The 23,442-nt window shown below is 40.9% G+C and overlaps 1 protein-coding gene across 4 annotated transcripts in view; it reads left to right on the top strand.

Annotated features, from left to right (window-relative positions):
* The window catches only part of il1rapl2 (interleukin 1 receptor accessory protein-like 2), a 625,772-nt gene extending 613,578 nt beyond the window's left edge, over positions 1-12,194 (top strand). For 3 of the 4 annotated variants that reach the window (XM_039813805.1, XM_039813806.1, XM_039813807.1), the window contains 7 exons: positions 2,576-2,721; positions 2,871-2,948; positions 3,047-3,163; positions 6,854-6,976; positions 10,812-11,051; positions 11,210-11,240; positions 11,515-12,194. In XM_039813805.1, the coding sequence (XP_039669739.1) occupies positions 2,576-2,721; positions 2,871-2,948; positions 3,047-3,163; positions 6,854-6,976; positions 10,812-11,051; positions 11,210-11,240; positions 11,515-11,603 (824 nt within the window). In that variant the 3' untranslated portion in view covers positions 11,604-12,194. The remainder of the gene's footprint in view (positions 1-2,575; positions 2,722-2,870; positions 2,949-3,046; positions 3,164-6,853; positions 6,977-10,811; positions 11,052-11,209; positions 11,241-11,514) is intronic. The other variant, XM_039813808.1, reaches the window with a different exon arrangement.
* Positions 12,195-23,442: the final 11,248 nt, after the last annotated feature.

Genomic DNA, 23,442 nt, shown 5'->3' with positions numbered 1-23,442 from the left:
AATGTCCACTGTGCATAATGCGCATAACTTACTCTAAGCTGCATATGAACTAAAGGTTACGGAGTGTGAAAATGACTGAGTGAATTACAGAAACAGAGAGAGGGGCCTATTCAATGCGTACTAAAGCCATTGACAGAGCAGCATGGCAATGCAACCTAAAATACACTATTCAATTATCCGCTCCATTAGCCCTCCGAAATTAACAAGAGAGCGAGAAATAAACAACGGAAACAGAAAGAGGTGGGGACGGGGTCGTTGGTTTGTTCTATTTCATTAATTGATTTACATAATCCTCAAAAATAGAGAGCGGCAAGAGGAAGTGGCGGGCGGGAGATAGGAGGGGAGGTTAACTGTGAGGACAAGAGAGAGAAAGATAAAGAGAGAGATGGAAAAGCAAAGCAGAGAAGAGAAAGAAATGGAGTGAATTTTGGGATGTTCGGTACTATTTGTGCCCCTCAAATTGAGCGTGAAATTGCAATGTGTTGTTGGAGAGACTCTGTCATTAATTTAGTTAGCAAGTGAAGAGATGGTGGAGAGAGAGAGACACACAAAGAGAGGTAATCTGTTTTTCACAGAACACACAGTGTTCAGACATTGTTGGTAACTACACATTTGAGAAATAATGAGCCATTTCAGTGACACCCGTTCCAAAAACCATTGAGAATGTCTCAAACGAATAATTGGAAATGGGACAGTTTGGGAAGATGGGGTTTGCACTGGGCTCGGCGTGAAGCAACAGCACCACAGCGAGGATGAAAAGAATCATTTAAAGGTGCGGAGAACTCCTGGCTCTGTATTGACTCGTGCTGTAAATCAACGCATACAGCTCAACTTCAGACTCAACTTTTTAACTCATTGTCGGCCCAATTACCTCGCCGAGTTCACATTCATCTTCCTAAATTATAAGTAAAAGCTGATGGTTGTGTATCAGCAAAGCTCTAAAGCCCATTTAACATGAATAACCTGTGGCCTGGTGTGACTTTTCCAGTAGGTGGGGCCACGGCCCTGTAGGTATAATGGTAGCTGTGTATTTTGGCTGTTGCTGTTTTTTCAAACGTTTGTATTTTTTAAGTATTTCTCATGTCACAGAAACCACTGAGGGCCCTATGTTGCACCCGGCGTCTTTGCTAGTTTAATCCGCCATCATAATAGCAATGCGCCAAGGTATGAACACGCCTGGCTTTTAAAGGGAATGGGAGATGATCTCTGATTGGTTGATTGCAGGTTATGCCCAAAACACACCTATGAATTAATGAAGACACTAAGTACAACCCTTTTGAACCATGCGCCCGTCGCACAGACCCTTTTTTCTGCCGTCAAACTAGCTAAACTAGCACCATGCACCATGCGCTTCACAACGTGCACTTAGATCGTTAAAATAGGGCCCTAAGAGTGAATCTTGTGTTTTGGATGTTGTAACCATAAAAAATATTATTTTAATAGCTTAGTATTGTACGCACTATAAAAAGGTATGTGTAAAGGCTCTAGGCCGCCCTACACTTTATTGTAGGCCTGCAACAATTTTATACAATATATATAGTAAAGCCAAACCAGGCCAAAATGTTGTCAACCCACCAAACCTAAGCAATCCTACATACATAGTCTATCCTAAAGCATCCCAATGGGGCTGTCCCATTGCCCGTAGTTGACCACACAATACTGTGAACAACCATATTTTCCAAAATATTGAGTTATTTCTTTAAAAAGCCATCAAGCAAAGCTGGTCAAATATTGGACCAAGAGTGGGAATTTATTTCATTTTATTGCATTTTGTGTATCACAGAAAGTTACATAAGATAATATATCATAGCAGAAGTCAAGGTGTATTAGGCAAGCTAAGCAACAAACTGGAATACACCTAGCAACCGCACTAAAGCTGTCTTATTTATATATACCAAACGGTGATGACACCTGCAGACGCAGTGCAGTCCACTGCACCCAGCTGTTTGCCAGGAAATAGTTACAGCACGTAATTCCCTCTATAACCACAAAGTGTTTTTTTTTACATGGTCCTTATGTACAAGTTAAACAAATGAGACATGAGGTGTTAATTAGTCAGCTGTTCGAGGTGCTGGTTGGTGTAGTTTATCAGTTTGGACCAAGCCAGGCTAGCTTTTCACCCTTTAGCTTTTATGTGATGGCCAAATTAAGCTTTGTGAAGCTTGCTAAAATAAGCTAGCCGTATTCTTAATCCAGCTCCATGCTTAAAGAAATGAGATTGATATCAATCTTCTCATGTCAAAGAGAGTAAGACTATTTCCCAAAATGTTAAGCCATTCCTTTAAATGACAAAATCTTACTTTGTTTCCTTCCTTTTTGTGCCAGTCCCTTTTTTATCAGTCTATGTAAAGAAAAAGAACAAACATTGAATATACAAAATCAATAATGGGACCGTTCACTTCCCATAGATTTTAGTTGCAACTGTTTATTTTCTTTCATATAAATTTTTGACAAGTAGATTGCAAGGCACCGCCATATTTTGATCTTCACTTCCTTCTAAGGGACGTCCCTCTCTAACTGTCTTCACATTCATTTTTTTTCAGCCTAACCCTGTCTCCCTGTCTCTCTCTGCCAGCCTACATCGAGGACTTGGCTCGTAGCGTGGAGCAGAGCAGACGCTTGATCATTGTTTTGACTCCAGAGTTTGTCGCCAAAAGAGGGTGGAGCATCTTCCAGATAGAGACACGCCTCCACTCCATGCTGGTTACCGGGGAGATCAAGGTATGATTTGGAGAAGTCAACAGGAAGTAACTAAATCTGCCTTGATTACATTTTAACACGTTTGAGGAATTTGTGAAGTACTTTGCACTATAAGGAGAGTTGCTCTGTTCTGCCTTCTTAAAGACCTTTACCTCTGTGTTTCTGTCCAGGTGATCATGATAGAATGTGCGGACCTGAAGAATGTCATTAACTATCAAGAGGTGGAAGCACTTAAACATACAATCAAGGTATACAGAGAGTGGGATGGATAGGGGGATGGAGGGAGAGAGGAAAGATGACGTGACGAGAAGCTAGAAGACCACTAAATAATCTCTTGTCTTCTCAGGCTTTATCTATCATCAAGTGGAGGGGTCCTAAGAGCAATGAGCTGTCCTCTAAGTTTTGGAAACAGGTGGTCTACGAGATGCCTGCGAAACGCAGAGAGACGCTGTCCAGACGCCAGGTACACAAACAACACACAAGCATTCAAAACCCTGCACACACTGGCACAGAACCGCACACCTTTACATTAGCTACCAAAAGAAATACTATAGTAGGAAAGGGCAATTTTCCTTTTCTTTTCTAAAACCAACTGTGTAGTACCATATACCATATAGACAGACAGACAGACAGACACACAGACAGATATACTTTGTGTTAGGGCTGGATGATTAATCGAAACCGAAATTCAGAGCCTATAACCGACGTAATTTTACCAAGTCGGTTATTTCAGTCTTTTAATCCTATTAATATTTCCGCGGCCGCCCACTGTGTGTTAATGTACTTTCCCCTTAAAACATATTACGGCCGCTGCGTGTGTAGTCACGTGACTCCGCCCCGTCCAGTCTGGTGACATTGAAGCAACATGGAGGAGAACTCAAACACCGAGTCAACTCTGCAACAGGAGCCGGAGCCGCTTGTACCAAAAAAAAACACGCAGTGTCCGTCGTTTGGACACATTTTGGTTTCAATAAAGACGACACCGAACAAACTCAAGTAAAATGCAAAAACTGCAGAAAAACTGTTATAGCGACCAAAGGTAATACCAGCAATCTATTTCAACACCTGGAGCGCAATCACATTACCGAATATGAACAGTGCATGGCTCAAAAAAAGAGAGAGGCTGACAATCGCCCAGCAACAATTGCCTCCACAAAGCAGGTGTCGATAACACACGCATTTACAAATGCTACACAATATGAAAAGGATTTGCCATCGCGACACTATTTCTCCCAAACTGCGCTGCCCAACATGTACCAAATATGTCGTAAAAAAGTAGCTGCTGAACTTAAGTCTGTTAAGCACTTTGCAGCCACATCTGATCTGTGGTCAAGTAGGACGATGGACCCATATTTGAGCCTTACATTGCACTACATTGACGATGAATGGAAGCTGCGCAACAGGTGCCTTGAGACAGCATATAGCCTGAAACCTGAAAAGGTAAACCTGCTAGTGTTTCTTAATAACAACCTGGAGTAAATGCTTATGCATAGAGAGTGACAGGACAAGATCCCTGAGAGGAAGATCAAAAGGTTTACAAAGGATACAAGTTATATTTTGGCAATATTTACAATAATTTATTTTATTTACAATAATTTATTTTGTTTAAGAGAGAAATTATATTTTACTTTTAAGATGGCATGTCAATATTTACCATAATTTTGTTTACAAAACTATTTTTAAAATTTTTTTTTAATCGTTCAATAATCGTAATCAAGGTAACTTGTTCGATTAATCGTGATTATGATTTTAGCCAAAATCGTCCAGCCCTACTTTGTATGCTAAAGCAGCCAATATAAGGCACACAGCACACATATAGAATATACAAAAAATAATAAATAAAATACAATACAAGAACACTTACTCAGAAAATATACACAGGAAAGATTGTACAAACATATGTACAGTAAGTGGCGAATAAAATGTACAACCTACTTAAATAGTACTTATAAAATATAAACCTGTATTGTAATGTATAGTGAGTTTTATCTAAAACTCAGTGTTAAACAGTTTTATTGCATGTGGTAGGAAAGTGTATAGCTGCAGGTGTAAAGCAGAGGCGGAGCGCGGGGGGTGGCTTCTGGGGCTCCAGTCCCAAATGTTTTCTCAAAAGCCCCAAATCTTTCGGGTAACTCCAACTTTGTTTCATTTTCCCTCAGTCTCTTACTGGGGAAACATCGCCATTCATTCTGTGAACTCTACTCAATGGAGGGTTCAAGATTAGTAATGCTGTTTACGCCGAATTCCTACCCTTCCTATGTCATCTAACATAAAAAATAGTAACATCAGACAATTTTTGCCTCTTTTTAGATGGCAGAAGTGAAAATCAGTCATCCAGGATGATTCTTTACCTTGGCAACTATCACGTTTTTGTCCCCAATGTACAGATATTTACACATTTTACTATCAAAAGGCATGAGAAATAGTTCATATAGCTGCCGCAAATGGAGCATGCCAAGCCCCTTTGAGCCCCAAAGGATTACAACGGCTGGCTTGGTGTAAAAAGAAGAAGAAGAAGACGTACTTGACTGAGCCCTGGCGGGGAAATTACACTTCGTGTCTCGCATGTCCAGGAGTCTAGGAAAAAACATAGCTGTGGAAATTTAGTCTGCACATTTACTTATGCTCCCCTGGGGCACATACACCCACAACAAACAGATGGCCTTTGAAATGTCTGCTAATTACAGGTAATGTATGAAAATGGGAATCACAGTGGGGGAAAATGTGTACATGTTTACCATGTGTTAACACCTCAGGTGCTGTATGCCCTGATTAGCAGAGATGTTCGCCTGCTGCTTGGCACTGGAGAATAATCATTGAGAAACAAATAGACTACAGAGTGAACTATGTACCTGGAACCGATGGGAAAGTGTCTTCTTTATGTCATTCAGTCACACGTAATGTTGACTTCTTTAGTTTTGTCCATTTGGCCAGTTGACATCATCGTACTGTAACTTACATAGCTCCAGAAACAAGCACTGCACATCAAACTCCCCCAACTTTCAGGGCTTTGTGAGTTTAAGTGTAGAGACTGACATCTGATCATCTGCAGCTGTTCATGCTTGGAGAACCAAGTATAACTCCATGTTGCTAAAAAGTGCTTCTTCAATTTATGGGCCAAGGAACACGCTTCTTATCATCTTGAAAAATGACACAAGAACTCTGAAGAATTCAAGCCATCCATCATGCTCGGCAACATCCACTGAATGGCAATCAGCAGCGTTTTGACCCCTCGCCACCACCAAAACCTTGGAGGATGACATGTTACGGACTGCCTGAACCCATATGACTTCCAGTTCACTTGAACTTGGACAGTGTTAACTTAAGTGAACTAAATACATAAATGCAACAAAGTGAACTTTAGCGAAATAGTTTCAGACCAAAGAAAACAAACAGGCTACGATTTCCTTAGTTTTGTGTTTTCTAAACCTCTGGCTATAGACATAATATGACCTGTACTGATATGAGGTGTGCCATAAGACGTGTGACCTTTTTCTTTCAAGACTAACGTTAATGAAATACTATATATATATATATAGTATACAAAATCCTGCACAGGGAACTTGAACCTAACCCAAATTAATTTCATCCACTCAAATGATAATGCAATGTGTTATTCTATATTTTTCTTACTGTCAGATATCTTTCCATATCCTGTCTTTGTGTACGTAGCCCCAAGCCTTCACTCCTACTGAATATACACGATCATTTCCTAGAAATGCTGAGCACTGTAGTGTTAAGCAAATGTTACTCAAACAAGATTGAATACTGTTTTTGTTGGGAACTATTGTCAGCTGCACATTAATACACATTTGGTGCTCTAGTGAGTATTTACAGGAACATGTCACCTAGTGCAATATTGATGTGTTTTTAATGGTTTTGGGACAACAATGGAGCTCTATGGCTCAGAGGAATGATATGTATCAGGCTCTAGCTACAAATTCAATTTAATTATTAATTCATTGTTGGTTTTGGCCGTTTCATGGGTTTTGTTGTCAATGAGAGAAACATAGAATATCATAGGTCTTATGTTACAACATGACCCATGTATTCCAATACTATTTCTATCTCTGTTTACATTGAGATAAAATCTCCTTGAACATTTGTATACATCTGCACAGTAAACGCTATATAACTTTTTTTATGGTAACAGGTGATGGACTCTGGTGAACAGGGCCTCTTTGGTGACCTACAGACCACCGTCTCCACCATTGCCATGACAACCACCTCCGCCTCCTTGGCGCCCCCTAATGATAGTCGCCACGGACATCATCAGGTCAGCTCTTGCACGTACACTACTTCAAACTCATGTTGTTACTTACATATTTATGCATTTATACAGTGCTCTCTAGTCTTAATGACTCCTCAAAGCGCTTTTACAGTAGAGGCACCATTCACACACACATTCATACGCTGGGGGCCACCTGCTCATCAGATAAACATTCACACACCGATGGTGCAGAATTGGGAGCAATTCGGGGTTCAGTATCTTGCCCAAGGACACTTTGACATGGGACTGCAGTATAGGATGGATACCCGACCCGAGCCCGACAGGACCAGACGGGACCAGACGGGACCCGACGGGCCGAGTTCGGACAGATATTTAGAAATGATGTTCGGGTTTGGGTCGAGCTCGGTCACATCAGTGCGATATGATTGGGCCTCTTGTGCGTGCCTGTGTTAACGTGCGCTTGTTGCCCCGTGTGCGCTGATGCGCTCATCTCTTGACATTTCCGAATGCCTTCCTACAGTTGCTTAATAAAAACAGGTTTTCCGCACAAATAAACATACATGTGTCATTAGTATGAGAAAAAAATGAGATTTTAACTGGGTCGGGCTTGGACAGAAATATCTTAAAGGAACACGTCAACTTATTGGGAATTTAGCTTATTCACCGTAACCCCCAGAGTAAGACAAGTCGATACATACCCTTCTCATCTCCGTGCGTGCTGTAACACTGTCTGACGGCTCCAGCATTAGCTTAGCCCAGCACAGATCCTGCAGGTAACTGGTTCCAACTAGCCTACTGCTCCCAATTGTGACAAAAGTGACAAAATAACATGTTCCTGTTTACATGTTGTGATTTGTAGAGTCACAGCGTGTACAAAAAACAACGTAACATGAGACACAGCCATCCTAACCGTAAACAAACCGGGAACAATATTCTCAGACAGGCTTGCTGCGAGCATATCACTCCGCCCAAGTACAAGTACTATTCTTCCGCCTGAGAATATAGTTCCGGTTTTTTTTTTCGGTTAAGAAAATGATTGTAATCGCTTGTTACATTTATTACTCTAAATCACTAACATTTAAATAAAACATGTTAACGTTATTTTGTCACTTATTCGGAGCAGTAGGATTACTGGGACCATTCACCTGCATGTTCTGTGATGGGCTGATGCCACTGGAGATGTCAGACAGCTTTACAGCACGCACGGAGATGAGAAGGGTATGTATCAACTTGTCTAACTCTGGGGTTACGGTGAATAAGCTAAATTCCCAATAAGTCGGCGTGTTCCTTTAATGCCTGTCGGGCTCGGGTCGGGTTCAGTTACTGCTCTGTCGGACGCGGGCCGGGCTTGGACTGAAAAATGCGGGCCGATCCGCACTCTAGACTGCAGGGCCAGGAATCGAACCACGATTTCCGATTGGTAGACGGGCCGCTCTACCACCTGAGCCACACCGAGTCCCTTGAGCTCGGTGTTTCTAAATCCAGCGGTGTTAGGTAGTGATGACGGGCTAGACTGGAGCTAGAATTTCAGTCATGCAAACGCACATACAGATGCACACGCGCACACATTATTACAACCAGATCTTTAATTTTATAGGTCAGGCTTTCTCAGAAACATTCAAGTACATGGAATTAATTTACATTATCTACTGTAATATTGTAAGGTATCCGTTTTGAAGCTGTAGAACATTAGCCTTTTTGTTGTTGTTTTTTTTAAAGATATGCCTCCCCATGGTGTGTGCAGCAGGGGTGTTATCACAGGTTGGCGGCCAATATGAAAACACCCCCGCCCCCACCAAACTTAGAAAATTTGCCTACTGTATATCCGAAAATGAATAAAAAGGGAAATGCAACTGCATTTATGCAAGCTAGTGGCATGTAATTTGAAAAGAAATAGTAACAATGATACTTATTTGGGTTAGCCTATTTAAAAGTAATTTAGTCCAACTACATTTTAAAGAGACTTGAATAATTAGGTGCCTGTGTACATGAGTACACTGTCCATATGATGGCCAACGTATATGGGCCTCATCAGACAACCGGTCCTAGTGCAGCTCAACCCGTTCTCACTCCCAACTCGTAAAATACGGACGCTGGGGCAGTGCCTGTCAGCATCAGATGTGACGCAAAAATCACCCTTTAGCGTCTGTATGGAACACACCGGGCATAGCAGCAGCTGTGCGGCGCTGTAGGATGACGTAGTATTAAGAGCAACAACGGTAGCGAGTAGTCTTAAGGCTCTGACACACCAACCCGACTGCAGACCGTCGAGAAAAGGCAGTCGGACTGACTGCCTCCCCGAGTTGGTAAAAAAAAATGCCTCGGAACACACCAAAGCGAAGCCGATTGAGCATAGGTTCTGCGCGAGACGTAATACGTCTCCTTAACAGCAGGTGGCGCTAATCTGTATTGTCGCCCAAAAAATGAAAACCGGCAGCTGATTGGACGAACGCGTCACGTGGGTCTGGTTTCTCCTGAATTTCAAAACTGACCTTAATGGCGGCTCGTTCGGAATACGATTTCGTATTTTATGAAAACAGTTCACCGAAACGTGTTTCTGAAAACATTTTAGGCGAGAAAATAGGCCGTGCAGTTGCTGAATCTGTCTTCATTTCAGATCGACTAAGGTCAGTTTAAAGGTCCCATGACATGGTGCTCTTTGGATGGTTTTATATAGGCCTTAGTGGTCCCCTAATACTGTATCTGAAGTCTCTTTTATATAGGCCTTAGTGGTCCCCTAATACTGTATCTGAAGTCTCTTTTATATAGGCCTTAGTGGTCCCCTAATACTGTATCTGAAGTCTCTTTTATATAGGCCTTAGTGGTCCCCTAATACTGTATCTGAAGTCTCTTTTATATAGGCCTTAGTGGTCCCCTAATACTGTATCTGAAGTCTCTTTTATATAGACCTTAGTGGTCCCCTAATACTGTATCTGAAGTCTCTTTTATATAGACCTTAGTGGTCCCCTAATACTGTATCTGAAGTCTCTTTTATATAGACCTTAGTGGTCCCCTAATACCGTATCTGAAGTCTCTTTCCCGAAATTCAGCCTCAGTGCAGAATTACAGCCACTAGAGCCAGTCCCACAATGAGCTTTCCTTAGGATGTGCCATTTCTGTGTCTGTAGCTATTGAGGAGGAGAGGGGGGGGGCAAGGTGGAGGGTGGGGGTGTGGCCTTGACCAACTGCCACTTTGGTCGTTTGAAAGCCATGATGTCTCTCTCTCTCTCATGGGTGGGCCAAATTCTCTGGGTGGGCAAAGCAGAGAAAGGGGAGGTAACCTTGCTCCTTATGACCTCATAAGGAGAAGATTCCAGATCGGCCCATCTGAGCTTTCATTTTCTCAAAGGCAGAGCAGGATACCCAGGGCTCGGTTTACACCTATCGCCATTTCTAGCCACTGGGGGACCATAGGCAGGCTGGGGGAACGCATATTAATGTTAAAAAAAGTGAAATTTTCATGCCATGGGACCTTTAAAAGATTTTCGTCAGATTTTGAGAGGCATTCGTCACGCTCATCCCGCTCATCATTTAGCGCTCCACCAATCAGATTGGTCATTGAGTCCGACTGCCCACTGGCGAATTCAACAAGTCAAATCGGCCCAAATGAACGCCAACAGCTCCTCCGACTGACGACGGGCACGGAACACGCCGAACAGACTCGAGTCACTGACCTCGCCAGACTGTCCAACAGCCGATAATCGGGTTGGTGTGTGAGCGCCTTTACTTGAGGTCCTCGCTGAAACACTTTACAGACTCTTTGCTTGTGTTCATAGCTCATGCAGAAAGTAAAGTGTTGGCATTAAGAACTTTAATTACCTCTCGGAATAATACTTTCAGGTGATGAAAGTGAACAAAAAGTCATGTTATCTCCCTACAGGTTGCCTTGGCGACAGAGATCCCCGACTACAACCAGATGACATTGCCGCTGGGAGGCGGTCACACTGCCACAGCTGCCCAAATGAGGCATTTCTGCCGCAGCTACGAGTTCACGCTTCCCCCACAGCCTTCCTCCATGTCGCCTCCCCTCCCACCTCCCTCCACCGTGCAGTTCTCCACTCTGGGCCCCGGGGGGCGCCACGTCTATTGCAACATCCCTATGACACTGCTGAATGGACAGGTGGGAGAAAAGAAAGGACAATGTTTTTTTTTCTTTTTTTTTGGCAGTTCCTAGATAGTTTCTAGCATCCAACATCTACACAGTGTATCCTTTTTTTTTATGTGCATGTACTCGGAGTTTTATCACATTTAAAATAAAACCCCCTCTTTTCTCCCCAGGGGTTAGGAGCAGTTCACTGGGGAACAAGAGGTCTGTTTGGATAAAAGAAAATCTAGAAAGAAAACAGTATCTTCATATTATCCAACCTAAAATATGTATTTATTTTAACAGACTGGGAAATAGCTGTCATATGCAGTATATAGTTGTCATATAATGAGGCATAGTGCACTATTGGCATGCGATAGTACTGTATATACTGTAAAATGCAGCCCTTGTTTTTTTAATTGTAGATTTTTGCTATGAGTTGTGGCTTGGGGGGAGCTTCCTGCTGATCACCGTGGTGCTGTGTGTGTTTTTTTTCCAGGTGACCCAGAGCAGTACGCTTGGGAAGAAGCCAGAACTCCACCTGAACAGCACCTTCGTACCACTCACCAGCAGAGAACTAAGCTCTGACATCTGGTAGAGGGACTGCTCAACTGGTACTGGATTGCAGACCGGTTTACAGACTGCTTTCAAACTGGCTTTGGAAATGGGGTTGACTGGTTGGTCCACTGGTTTTCATTGGATTTTTGGACTGTGTACAGTCTTGGTTTTCTAGAGGGACTGCTTGTGGACTGCCTGCACACTAGTTTTAGGCCACTTTGTCCCGCCTTGTGAACAAAGGACTGCTCAAAGACTTAAGCCTTGGATTCACAATTGTTGGATATACTGGCTGCAGACTGCTAACAGAAAGACAGATTCAGATCCTAAAACTGATTGTACGCTGATTTTGGACACACCAACTGGATACAGACTGATACACTGGTATGTAAGCTGTGTAGCCATGACCATTGGAAAGGAACGCTGTTACACAACACGTCATACACATTTGACTGGTGCAGAGAATTTGTAGACATGCATGGACATATGGATGTAGTGAACTGGAAAGGTCAATGAAAAGATCCAGGATACTTAAACAATGAGTAGGTATCCCCAAACAGGAGTGCACCATTTGTCACGTAAGCTACCAAGTTGGACCTTGGAGCACAAAAAAAAAAAAAAAAAGTAACTCTCAAATTGTCGTCTGCCCGCACACCAGCCGTGTACCCGGAAAACAAGTTGATTTGTCAGCTGCTCAACTTCTTGGAAATATCGGTTCACGGAAAAACTAAAGTAGCGTAATATCGGGCGACCAGTCGACCGCCTACCTAGCTGAGTTCTCAGTATATCCATCTACCTGTTGACTAGGTGGCTTGTCAGTTAACGAGGCAGACTTCAAGCAATGATTTTTGGAATACCAATCCACCTTAAAACAACAAGTCAACCTCTTGAAATACAATCCCTGGCTAGCTAGCCTGGTTTGGTTCTTAGAAGCTTATAAATGGTTGACTTAGAAATGGATTCCAGCAAGAATATCCAGATAAGGAGTGATGCGTGAAGCAATTGCTTATTAATAACTGAGAAAGCACAGTCAGCTGGTGTATATGGAAACATAGCTAGTTACCTCTTGAGCTAAAAAGGCACAGAGAGACAGCAAACCAGCCAGCTCACCTTGTAACCCAGTATACAGCAACTAGTCAACTCATCAAGAGGTGAACTGGCCAAGAGGTGACCTACCAACGTTTACCACCAAGCTAAAAGCTTAAAGGACTTGGCTTTTTCTATTTGCATGACCACCCATTTAGATAAAAAAAAATGAATCAAATAAATATAGATAAAAGAGTAAATGACACAATCATTTCTTACAGCCTCTCTTAATATGGAGGAGAATAAACATCTTATGTTGATACAGTATATTTGTTTTCTGTCCGGCCATGAAGTGATGATTAAAAAAAAAAAACTGATAAAGGGAAAAAAGGAGGTGTCCCTCCAAAAACATTTAGATTTTCTTTAGTTTTATTTAAGAATGTTATGCTTTTAGAAAGTTGGTGAGCATTTTAGCCAGTCTTTGTTTTCAATGTTTGTTACAATAATCTCTGTACAGCTTCCATAAGTTATGCATAGACCTAATACATGACAGTGATTTGTTCCCTGCTATTTCTGTTAACTCCCACATTGTGTGTGAGATTCAGAGCCTCTTTTTGCTTTCATGATGGACGGATGGATGGATGGATGGGTGGATGGATGGATGGATGGATGGATGGACGGATGGATGGATGGATGGTGGATAGATGGGTGGATGGATGGAGGTCAGGAGGGAGGGAGGGTTGGGTGGATGGATGGATGCTCACGGCAGTACAACCTTGCTAACGGACCACTACCAGTTAGCCAAGGGGCGTGGGGGGTTCCCCGCATACAGAGCCGGATTTCAGGCTGAACCAGACCACATTCTTCTTTTTTAAGAAACCAAGATTATTACCATAATATTTAAGCAAAGTGAATAATGTTTTGAATTTACACAAAGGTACTGTCATTGTCTTATTAGAACCAAGGAATTCTGGATATTTGAGATTTTTTGATACAATAATTAATTATTTGAGTTGTTACATTCGATGGCAATATACAGTATAGTGGTTGTCTTTTGATTTCTGCTCATTTCTTTAACTATTCTTTGGATATATTGGTTGAAATAATTTAACTGAGAGCAAATAAAAATGATATGAGTTGTTTTATACATCTTGGATGCCTGTCCTCTGACGCAACTGTTATTTCTTCTTTCTTCTACTTCTTCCCCACTTTACCATTGTCTGATTTCATGTTCTGTTTCTTGCTTATTCAGACTCTCTGCAAGTTGTTTCCTCATCCTTCCAACTGTCATCTTCCTCATATGTTCTGCTCCTTCCCACGCTCCTTCTCGTTGAAGAGGACTTATTGTACTCATTTTCAGGTTCCTACTTGTTTTTTGTGTTTCTACTAAAACACATTAATGTTCAAAAAACACTTTCATTTTTTCCCATGGCTGCTGCACCTGTATTCTCATAACCTCTGTGTGAGACGCTCTGTTGTAGTGCCTAGGACAGCAGGAGCTCGTCCTCCTCTGCCCCCCCCCCTCCCCTCCCAGACTGCCCTCTCCTCTCCTGACCTGCAGGTGTCTCTGTTGAAGCATTTTATCTGAATTTTAATTAAATATTTTTTTTCATAGAAGAGAGAAACATTACATTATAAATGATACTGATATTTGGTCATTTTTATTTCAACAATATATATATATATATATATATATATATATATATATATACATTCTTTCATATTTTGTCTTAAAAAATAGAGGAGCCAACTCCTCCGCCTTGAGGGAACTTGTCTATATCAACGACATTTCATTTACGGGATTGTTCCGGTACCACAGGAGGTTCCACCGGATGTCCCTCATTTTCGGCAGGATGTCCGTCACCTTCCACTTCCTTTGTGTTGGCGTTCTAAACTCAGGTGGATTTCTGAGGACTATGGTTAACTGCTCCTCAGATCTCTGCAGGGTAAATCCAGACAGCTAGCTAGACTATCTGTCCAATCAGAGTTTTCTGTTTAACGACTAAAACAACTTTTGAACGTACACACGTTCCACTAAAACAGATTCTTTCCCGAGGCTATTTAGCGCCGCCCAAGACGGTTGTGATTGGTTTAAGGAAATGCCAATAAACCAGAGCATGTTTTTTCTCCTATCCAGGAAGTGGAGATAGGTCTGGCAATACGAGACTATAGACCAGCCTCCTCTGCAGTGTATTTAATGTAAACACTGCAGTAGCGTGCTTAGAGCAGATGACCATAAAAATCTGTCACGAGCATACATCAGCTTGGGCCAAGAGTACAAAAAACGGTTGGAAACGGAGTGTTCAGAACGGTCTGAAAGGGATTCCTTCTACATGCATTTCCCTCATAATTTGAAACTTTGGCCACGTTTAATACGAACATCCAACATTGTACCATTATATATACATGACAGAAAATAAGGAAAGGCTAATAATTTCTAATAATAATTCTGCTGGTTGTATTAATGGCATTGTGTTCAGATTAGGGGAAATAGACTCAGGCACACTAAAAACCAGTTTCACTCTCTGCTGGGCTAGTCTGAGCTGAACTGAAATGAGGTACAGCCAATTGAATAGGATTCGCGCTATGTTGAGCTCTGATTGCCATAGTCTGCAGTGAATAGAAACCAATTAAAGACATTGAAAATGTAGGCATTGACACAAAGCATCACTGTTAACCAAATCAGTATCGGTATTTATTAAGCACTATGCGGTGTGTAGCCTGATAATAAAGTAATAATTAAACATAATGTGCAAAAAAAAAAAAAAGATTGCCAGTTGGAATAGTTATTGCATGTTATTTTAAAACATAGTAGTTGAAACAGTTATTAGGGTTAGGGTTATGGTTAGGGTTAAGGTTAAGGTTAGAGTTAGGGTTAAGGTTAGGGTTAGCTGCCTTGAAGTCAACGGTCGCAGCGCTGCCTGGAAGGAAACGTTGGGGGCTTAAAACACCATTGAGCGGTGTAGTTCAACATTTTTGGAAATACGCTGCTTTCAGTCTTTTGCTAAGCTAGGCTAATCCCCTCCCAGTTCTACCTCTCTGCTTAAACTACACACGTGAGAGCGGTATAAATCAAACAGGCGTATTCCAAAATTGTTGCAGTATTCCCTTGAATATTTGGATGTAATGGAAGAGCCAAAAAATATGGACTTATTCCTACAATTAGAGTAAAACCCAAATAGACCAAAATCTCAAATACAAAAACACATTCAGCAAAATTTGAATTGCTTCTTTGTCCTTCGATGAGCCAGGACTTTACAGAATGTTTCGTCAGGTAAAACCTTTACAATTATTTCTGAAATACAACGATTTTTAAGTCGTAAATGTATTGTATAACTGTTACCTTATACAATTGTGGCCTTATATCCCAGGTAATAAAAAGGATTAAGTAAGTACCTTATACCATCCTGTATCACACTTTAACAATTTAAATTATTATTGTTACATGGTTCAATCGAACTTAGCAAGATAGTGGTTCCAATTCTAATCTATTCAATGAGAAAATAATCTATCTAGCAAAAAATTCCACCAGTTGGTATTTTCTTGGAGTCATTCAGCAGCATTTCAGGAAGTAGGACTGTTACTGAGCATGAGTTCAAAAGTTCATGGCTGCAGGTCTCACAGATGTGTTGCTTAGAGTGTACATTCACATGTCCTACATTTACGTTGTGGTTCATCGGTTTCCATTCTGCTGAAATGTTCAAAGCCATAAGGAGTTTCAGTTGTTATAAGTGGTAATCATAACCGTTGGACTCGACATGTCATTATAGGGAATAAATAAGGACAGTCTGGCTCCGCAAAATACACAGTGACTGCGCATCGGAGTGTGAATGTGCATGAATGTTTATCTAATGAGCAGGTGGCACCTTGTACGGCAGCCTCGGCCACAGTGTATGAAATTGTGTGATTGGTGAATGGTTCCTGTACTATGTTAAAGCGCTTTGAGTAGTCGTTAAGACTAGAAAAGCGCTATATAAAAACAGTCCATTTACACAGTGCCATGGTTGGCAATGCTAAGCATCTGTCATGATTGACAGGTCGGCGTGTAGCCACGCCCTAAAGTATCCCCTACGTATCGTACATTTTCAAATAAATGGGACAATAATTTTCAAAATGATCATCAACGATTGAAAATGTTTACTGAGGTAATAAATCAAGTGAGAAGTCGGGTCATTTTGCCATTAGTCTCGCATTGCCAGACCTTCCTCCACGGCGCCGCGGAGGAAGGTCTGGCTAGCCCACACAGCAATCCGTGATGGGAGAAAAACGTGCTCTTGGTTTATTGGCATTTCTTTAAACCAATCACAATCGTCTTGGGCAGTGCCAAACGCCAAGCGGAGCCACGGTGCCTCTGCAAAATAGCCTCGGGAAGGAACTTGTTTTGGTGGAACGTGTATGTTAAAAATATGTTTTAGTCGTGCAACAGAAAACTCAGATTGGACAGTTCCATGTTGGCTTCACTTTTAAGACCCGGAAGCTCTGTCCATCATTTTTACAATCAATGGTAAATACTAGTGATGTCCAAATAAAAAGCTTGTGAAGCATTTTCTTTAAAGCTCTTGAAAGCACACTTAATTGCCTTCCTTTTAGCCTCTCTTTTAGCCCTCCTTCTTTTAACCAAGAGCACCTAGTCATCTAGTTGGGTCAACAAAAACAACTTATGGTCCATGAAGCTTTATGTGGACATCACTAGTAAATACTGCCCAGGGAATATGTCGGGATATGTCAGGCAAGGACTGGTAATTTTGATGGCCTATAGCAGCCATCCCCAACTTTTTTTGCGCCATGGACCGGTTTCACGTAAGACATACTGTATTTTCACAGACCGGTCTTCAAGGTGTGGCGGATAAACGCAACAAAATAAAATGATACGACCAGCATGAAAACAAATATCTAATAATATATATGAAAACAGTGACACCTGAAGTGCGTTCCTTATGTCCAGTTAAATAAAGTGTATCCTTTAACTGATATTGTTTTTTTTAGGTGGCTAAATAAGCTGCTGCCCCCGTGGATAACAGTACATTAGCTTTCGTGTCCGTACTCTCCTCTGCTTCTCCAAAATGGGGGCATAACGACCGCCATGTCGGTAATACATTGACTATGGATAAGTACCTCATACAACCCCACTTCAAAAAATCAAAACTATCCCTTCAAGGGTGACCCATGCTTACCTCCAAAAATAGCTGTACGGAAAGATATAGGAGACCAAAACTAAGTTGCATTCTGCTGTTTTCATAACTGTTCTTTTCTTCCTTCATAGAGTTGTGGCTTAACCAGATAGTGAGGATGCTTGATTTGACCACACTATAAATGGATCAGACACTGGCCTATTTCCATTAACAAACCGATTAAGAAGTAAGAAATACAGACACCCTGTCTCCTTGAAATTATGTTTAATGACTACTCATTTGTTTTGCCAATTACATTATGTCAGGAAATGAAATTACTGCCTGGATTATGTTAAATGGTAATACATTTTCCACTGAGGGAAACATGGGACCTTGACAATATATAGAGACCAGGGTCCATGTGTTGAGTCATGCATGTAGATGCTGTTTGTTTATGAAACAAAAAGCACTTTGGTTTAGGTTAGGAACAAATTGTGGTTTCAGTTAAGTTTCGGATGTGTTGGAAAACATGTCTTATCTCATACATCACTTTTGACTTTTTCCATCTCTACCTTAACCTTTAGTGCTGTGATTGCCTAAACAGAACCACTTAGAACACTAAAAGTCTGCAGGTATGCTAGCAGCTCTGAGAATGTATTTAGGCACAGCGGTACTTTGAGCTACATACTGTACCTATATATATATATATATATATATATTTAGCTTTTACTTTAACTTTTGGTCATAAACCAAAATGCTGAAAAGATTTAAGCTATGACCTGATGATGGTGCTAGGTGAAATGTCTGGGGGATCACCAAAGTCACTACGGCAGGGGTCTTCAGTGTTTTTTAAGCCAAGGACCCCTGAACTGAAAGAGAGCAGGGAGCAGGGACCCCCCTTTTACATACAGTATAAAATTAAGCTAAACTGGGCTTACAATAACATGGACAGCCTAAAGCCTTTATACATAAATTTTTAGTGGATAATACTAAGCTATTAAAAAATGATTGTTGGCATTATTTCATAAATCATGTTTTAATATTAAACGTGGCAAAGTGAATCCTTAAGATGAACTGTATTTGTGGATGGATACCTTAGTGACTACCTTACCTATGCCAGTAAGCCTATCATCACAAATAGGTAGTTTTATATTTGCTAATAATATGTTGGACTCATGTTAAGCCATTTTAATTTTTTTTTTTACATAAAATACAATAATTTAACAATAATTTGGGGTAATTATTAATCTAGGGGTCCCAGACCCCCTGTTGAAGATCTCTGCACTAGGGTTTATCGTCTGTGGGCCATTAATGTCTGTACAAAATTGAATCGCAATCCATCCAATAGTTGTTGAGATATCTCAGTCCTGACCAATGGTTTGAAACCAACCAAAACATAATTGCAACAAGTCTTCCAAACCATACGACGACATTGTGTCAAGCAGGTAGTGTGTAAGCTCTAACCTGTTACCATGGGAGCCGAAATATAAACGGACACGCCACGCAGCTGACACGCTCACGCCACGCAGCCAGTGTGTAACCGGCCTAATACAACCCACAGGGAGCGTTTCATAAGTTGGCGCCCATTGCGGTGGCAGGAAATTCGAGCATTTTCCGTCCTCGTATGTAAACAACAAAACATTCGTGGTTTAAAACACATTGTTAACGTTGTGAAACGTTCACAGTTTGGTTATGTTTTGGTACAAAACCTACTTGCCGCCTACACATGATCCGCGGGAAAACTGCTCTGCGCTGGCCGTTCCATGGTTTTCCTATGGGGAGAGCGGTGCCGCCCAACTAAGTGCAGGCTCAGCGCTACCATTGGTGTTGCCACTGCTCGGATTTACGCCGAGCGCTGCACTCAAATTTTAAAAATTATTTCAACTTTGACCTAGTTACCGATGAGCTTTCAAGGCGCAACCAATTCCAGAACGTACGTGTGCTGCGATTTGCCGCTCTGCTCTTCGCCCTACCTTGTGGTTCTACCGCAGATTATGTGTAGGCCGCTTTAGACACCAAAACTCCTTAGTTAAGTTTAGAAAAAGATCTTGGTTCGGGTTAAAATAATCTGTTGCGTCACTTCACGTCCGAGTATGAACGTGACGCAGAATGTGGCGTTGTTCCGTAAACTTGTAAAACGTTGCAGTGTGGTCATGTTTAGGCACCAAAACTACTTGGTTGAGTTTAGAAAAAGATTGGGGTTGGGGTTGAAATCAGACATAACTTTGGGTTACGCACGTGATGCTGAACGTGACTTAGCTCCGTTTGTTCTGTAAAGTAAAAGAAATACTCGCCAAACTTTTATTTTCAAATGGGACCCAAACCCCGGTCTCCTGGGTGAAAGTCCGGTTTGTTTGAACCATCCGCCGCCTCAACCTGCCTCCTTCCACGAATCGCTTGACACTAGTATTTCAAAAAAACAATAAACCCTCACCTAATGCATGTACTTCTGTCATGTGAGCTATGTATGATAGCTCATATATACCTATTATCAAATTATATTTGAAGTTATGAAATGTGAGGAGCCAGAGAAAAAATTTCCAGCCAAACAGAATATGACATATTCACATACACATCATCCAGTGAGTCCCTAATATATTACTCATAAACCACACACAACTGAAGTTACTAAGAACTCATAACTACTGTATATTACAAACGTATCATTGTATTTTCAAAGAAAAATGTATGCTGATTGTGACATCTGTGACATTTTATCTCAAATGTCGTCACTCAGATGTCACTGATGCCATAATTTTACTAAGAGAAAATTTTACACACATTATCTTTATAGTGCAGATAAGAGGTGGGAGAAACACAGCAATAAGAAACTCCCCTCCAAAAAATGTCATTGTGATTACAAACTGCCCAGGAATGTAACTGCAGACACCAGTTCGTGATAATAATACTGGAAATGCAAAAGTGTTCACTCCATTCCAGTCACCATTGTGTTATCTCATTCAGCTATAAATAGTGACTTAAAGGTGCAGTAGGTAAGACTTATAAAACTAACTTTCTGTCATATTTGCTGAAACTGACCCTATGTTTCAGTAGAACTACATGAAGCAGGTCATTTAAAAAATAAATCTGTCTCCTCTGGCACCACCTCCAGCCTGTAGGGGGGGGGGGTGTCTAACTGCGTGTCAATCACTGCTCATGGACACGCATTCATTCTCCCTTGTGGGGGGAGGGGCTTAGGAGATTGTTTTGGGCTTTACCTGAAAGGGGGGAGGTACTGAGAAGTTGTCGACGTTAAAAAAGTTTGGCTAAGTCCTGGATCTTCGCAATCCTACCTACGGCACCTTTAACTAGGGGCGACCCTAAATAGTCAAATATTCGATGCTTCAATGGAAAGAGCCTGATTCGACTAAAGTCCAGTTCAGAACAAAGATTCTGGACGAGACGAGTATAAACTTGCAGCAACTTGCAACGCGCCAGTCTGCTCCGTTCTGAAACCTGCCAGTTTACACCAATGAGACGAGACGAGACGCTGTATCAAGTTCATAGCACGACTCTTTGTACTTCCATCCTAACTTCCGACTTTCAGGCTTTTTTGTAGGTGAATATGTCAGTTGTTGCGTCTAAATATGAATGTGGATAACGTTAGTGATAGTGCGATGCTCGCCACCGTTACATACCTAGTGATGAAACGGCGAAAAAGTTGTATTTCTTTGACTCACTGCTTTGTTTTAATGGCGCTCGCTCTCTTCAGTCACTCTCTAGGTCGCTCAACCATATTCCATGCAACTTTCAAAATTGGTTTTGTCGCAAATCTTTGGAACTTTGAACAAATCTTTTTAAAGTGAGTCAGTAAATCTAACCGCCCCATGACAGATTCAAGTTTCACTTTCCATGATCCGGGAGCCACCCTTAGACTTAACAGACATTTATTTCAATGATTTATTTATTTTTTTATACCTAGTTAAAAGTAAAATGAACCTAAACCCAAGTTGGGAAATCATTTTTAAGTTAAAGGATAACTGGTGTTTTTCAACCTGGACCATATTTCCATGTTTTTGTTTCTAAGTGACTGATGGGAACAACAAATTTTAAAGTTGGTCCAGTATTAAGTGAGACAAAAAGGATCTTACTCTTTAACAAAAATGTTGACTGATGTAGGAAATTCCTTTCCTTTTGTCAGACACTTAAAAGCAATAATATGAGCCTGTCAGTGTCAAAAACAAGAACTTTCAGTGGACGGTAATTGACGGTGCTCAATACAGGACAAACTCTAGAAAATGTTGGGTCCAAGTTCAAAAATACTGAAGCTATCCTTTAATATTATGTCTTTCAACGTAGAAAAGGCTTCAGTTGAGCTACATTAAATACAACAATCAGTCCTTCCAGAGTTTTTTTGTGATTGTTGCGGGCAAAAATTAGATTATGCGGCACGTTTTCTTAAAAAATTCGATGGAATGTGCGGGATATTTATGCAATTTTTTGCGATGAAATAGTGGGAACTTGCAAAAACTGCAGTTTGATGAAAAAGAGAAAAAAAAAGTGATCCCCCCCAACACCCTGCTTTTCGATGACGTTCACGTCGTGTAATTACGTCACTTCATAACGTTCCCATGGCAACAGGGATAAATGGCTGCTCTTGTGTGAAGAACACGCAACATTTTTCAACTTTCTGTTAAGATATGTGTGACTTTTTTGCAACGAAAATGCGGGGATTATGAAATCATGCAAGCCCCGTATATATTGTGCGGAAATCGGCAATTTATGCAGCGAAAATGCAGCGTATTTGAAAAAATGCGGCCCCTGCATAAATATGCGGACGTTGGCTGATTATGCATTGAATTATGCGATCGCATTTTTCTGGAGGGACTGAACAATAGAAGATTTGAGTTGAACATGTAAAAAACTAGAAATTGCAAGTATTAACCCATGTGTTAATGTTTTACCGATTTTTTAAGTTTTTTTTATATCAGCAATATGGGTTTCTTTTAACCAAATTGCCCAAAATAACTTGGATACATGCATGAACACTGTATGGAACCTTGATACAACATTGTTCACGGGTAAAATTGATTGATTACTTGTGTTTAATTTAATGTCATTTAATGTTTTGTTTTTTTTATGGTTTCAAAACAGCATCCTGACCAAACTTTGGCATGTACCAGTCTGTGGTTATCCACTCAACATCCTCTGATCTTAATTAGTCAAAATAATTCATAATTTAATTTTAACTCAGAAAGTAAGGATAATGTCATATAAGTTAGGTTTATCGATCATGAATTAAAAAGCGTTGAGAAAAGTGCCAAAAAAAACTTTTTAAAGCGTCAAGTAATTGGAAAAAGTGCCAGAAAAAAGTTAATTTTCAATTTTGACCAGGAAGGACAACAAGTTCATGGTTGACGGGAAGACAACACAAGGGTTAACATCTGCAATGCCGACCAGCTTTTCAAGCGATTCCAACGACTTGGCGTTCCGACAAAAATCAAACGTGTTTGATATTATCGTACAGAAAGCCTTGGTAGAAAAAATGTCTAGTCTGTGACTAAAAAACTCAAAATGACAGATTTTCTTTAGACATGCGATGGTGTCAGAGTTTAGTGGATGGCATAAGAGATATAGAGTTAAAAGCAGGATAAAAAAGAAGAGAAGTAGTTCCTGGTAAATGCAATGGTGTTACAATAATGATTCAAAGTTGAAAGATGCATGTTGAGTCATGTTATCTATGCTCCCACTTAAAACACATTCAGCAGGCTTTATCAGCAGTCATTATAAGTAAT

Source organism: Perca fluviatilis, chromosome 10, assembly GCF_010015445.1.
Source record: "Perca fluviatilis chromosome 10, GENO_Pfluv_1.0, whole genome shotgun sequence".
Taxonomy (NCBI): Eukaryota; Metazoa; Chordata; class Actinopteri; order Perciformes; family Percidae; genus Perca; species Perca fluviatilis.
This window is presented reverse-complemented; position numbering and strand designations above follow the sequence as displayed.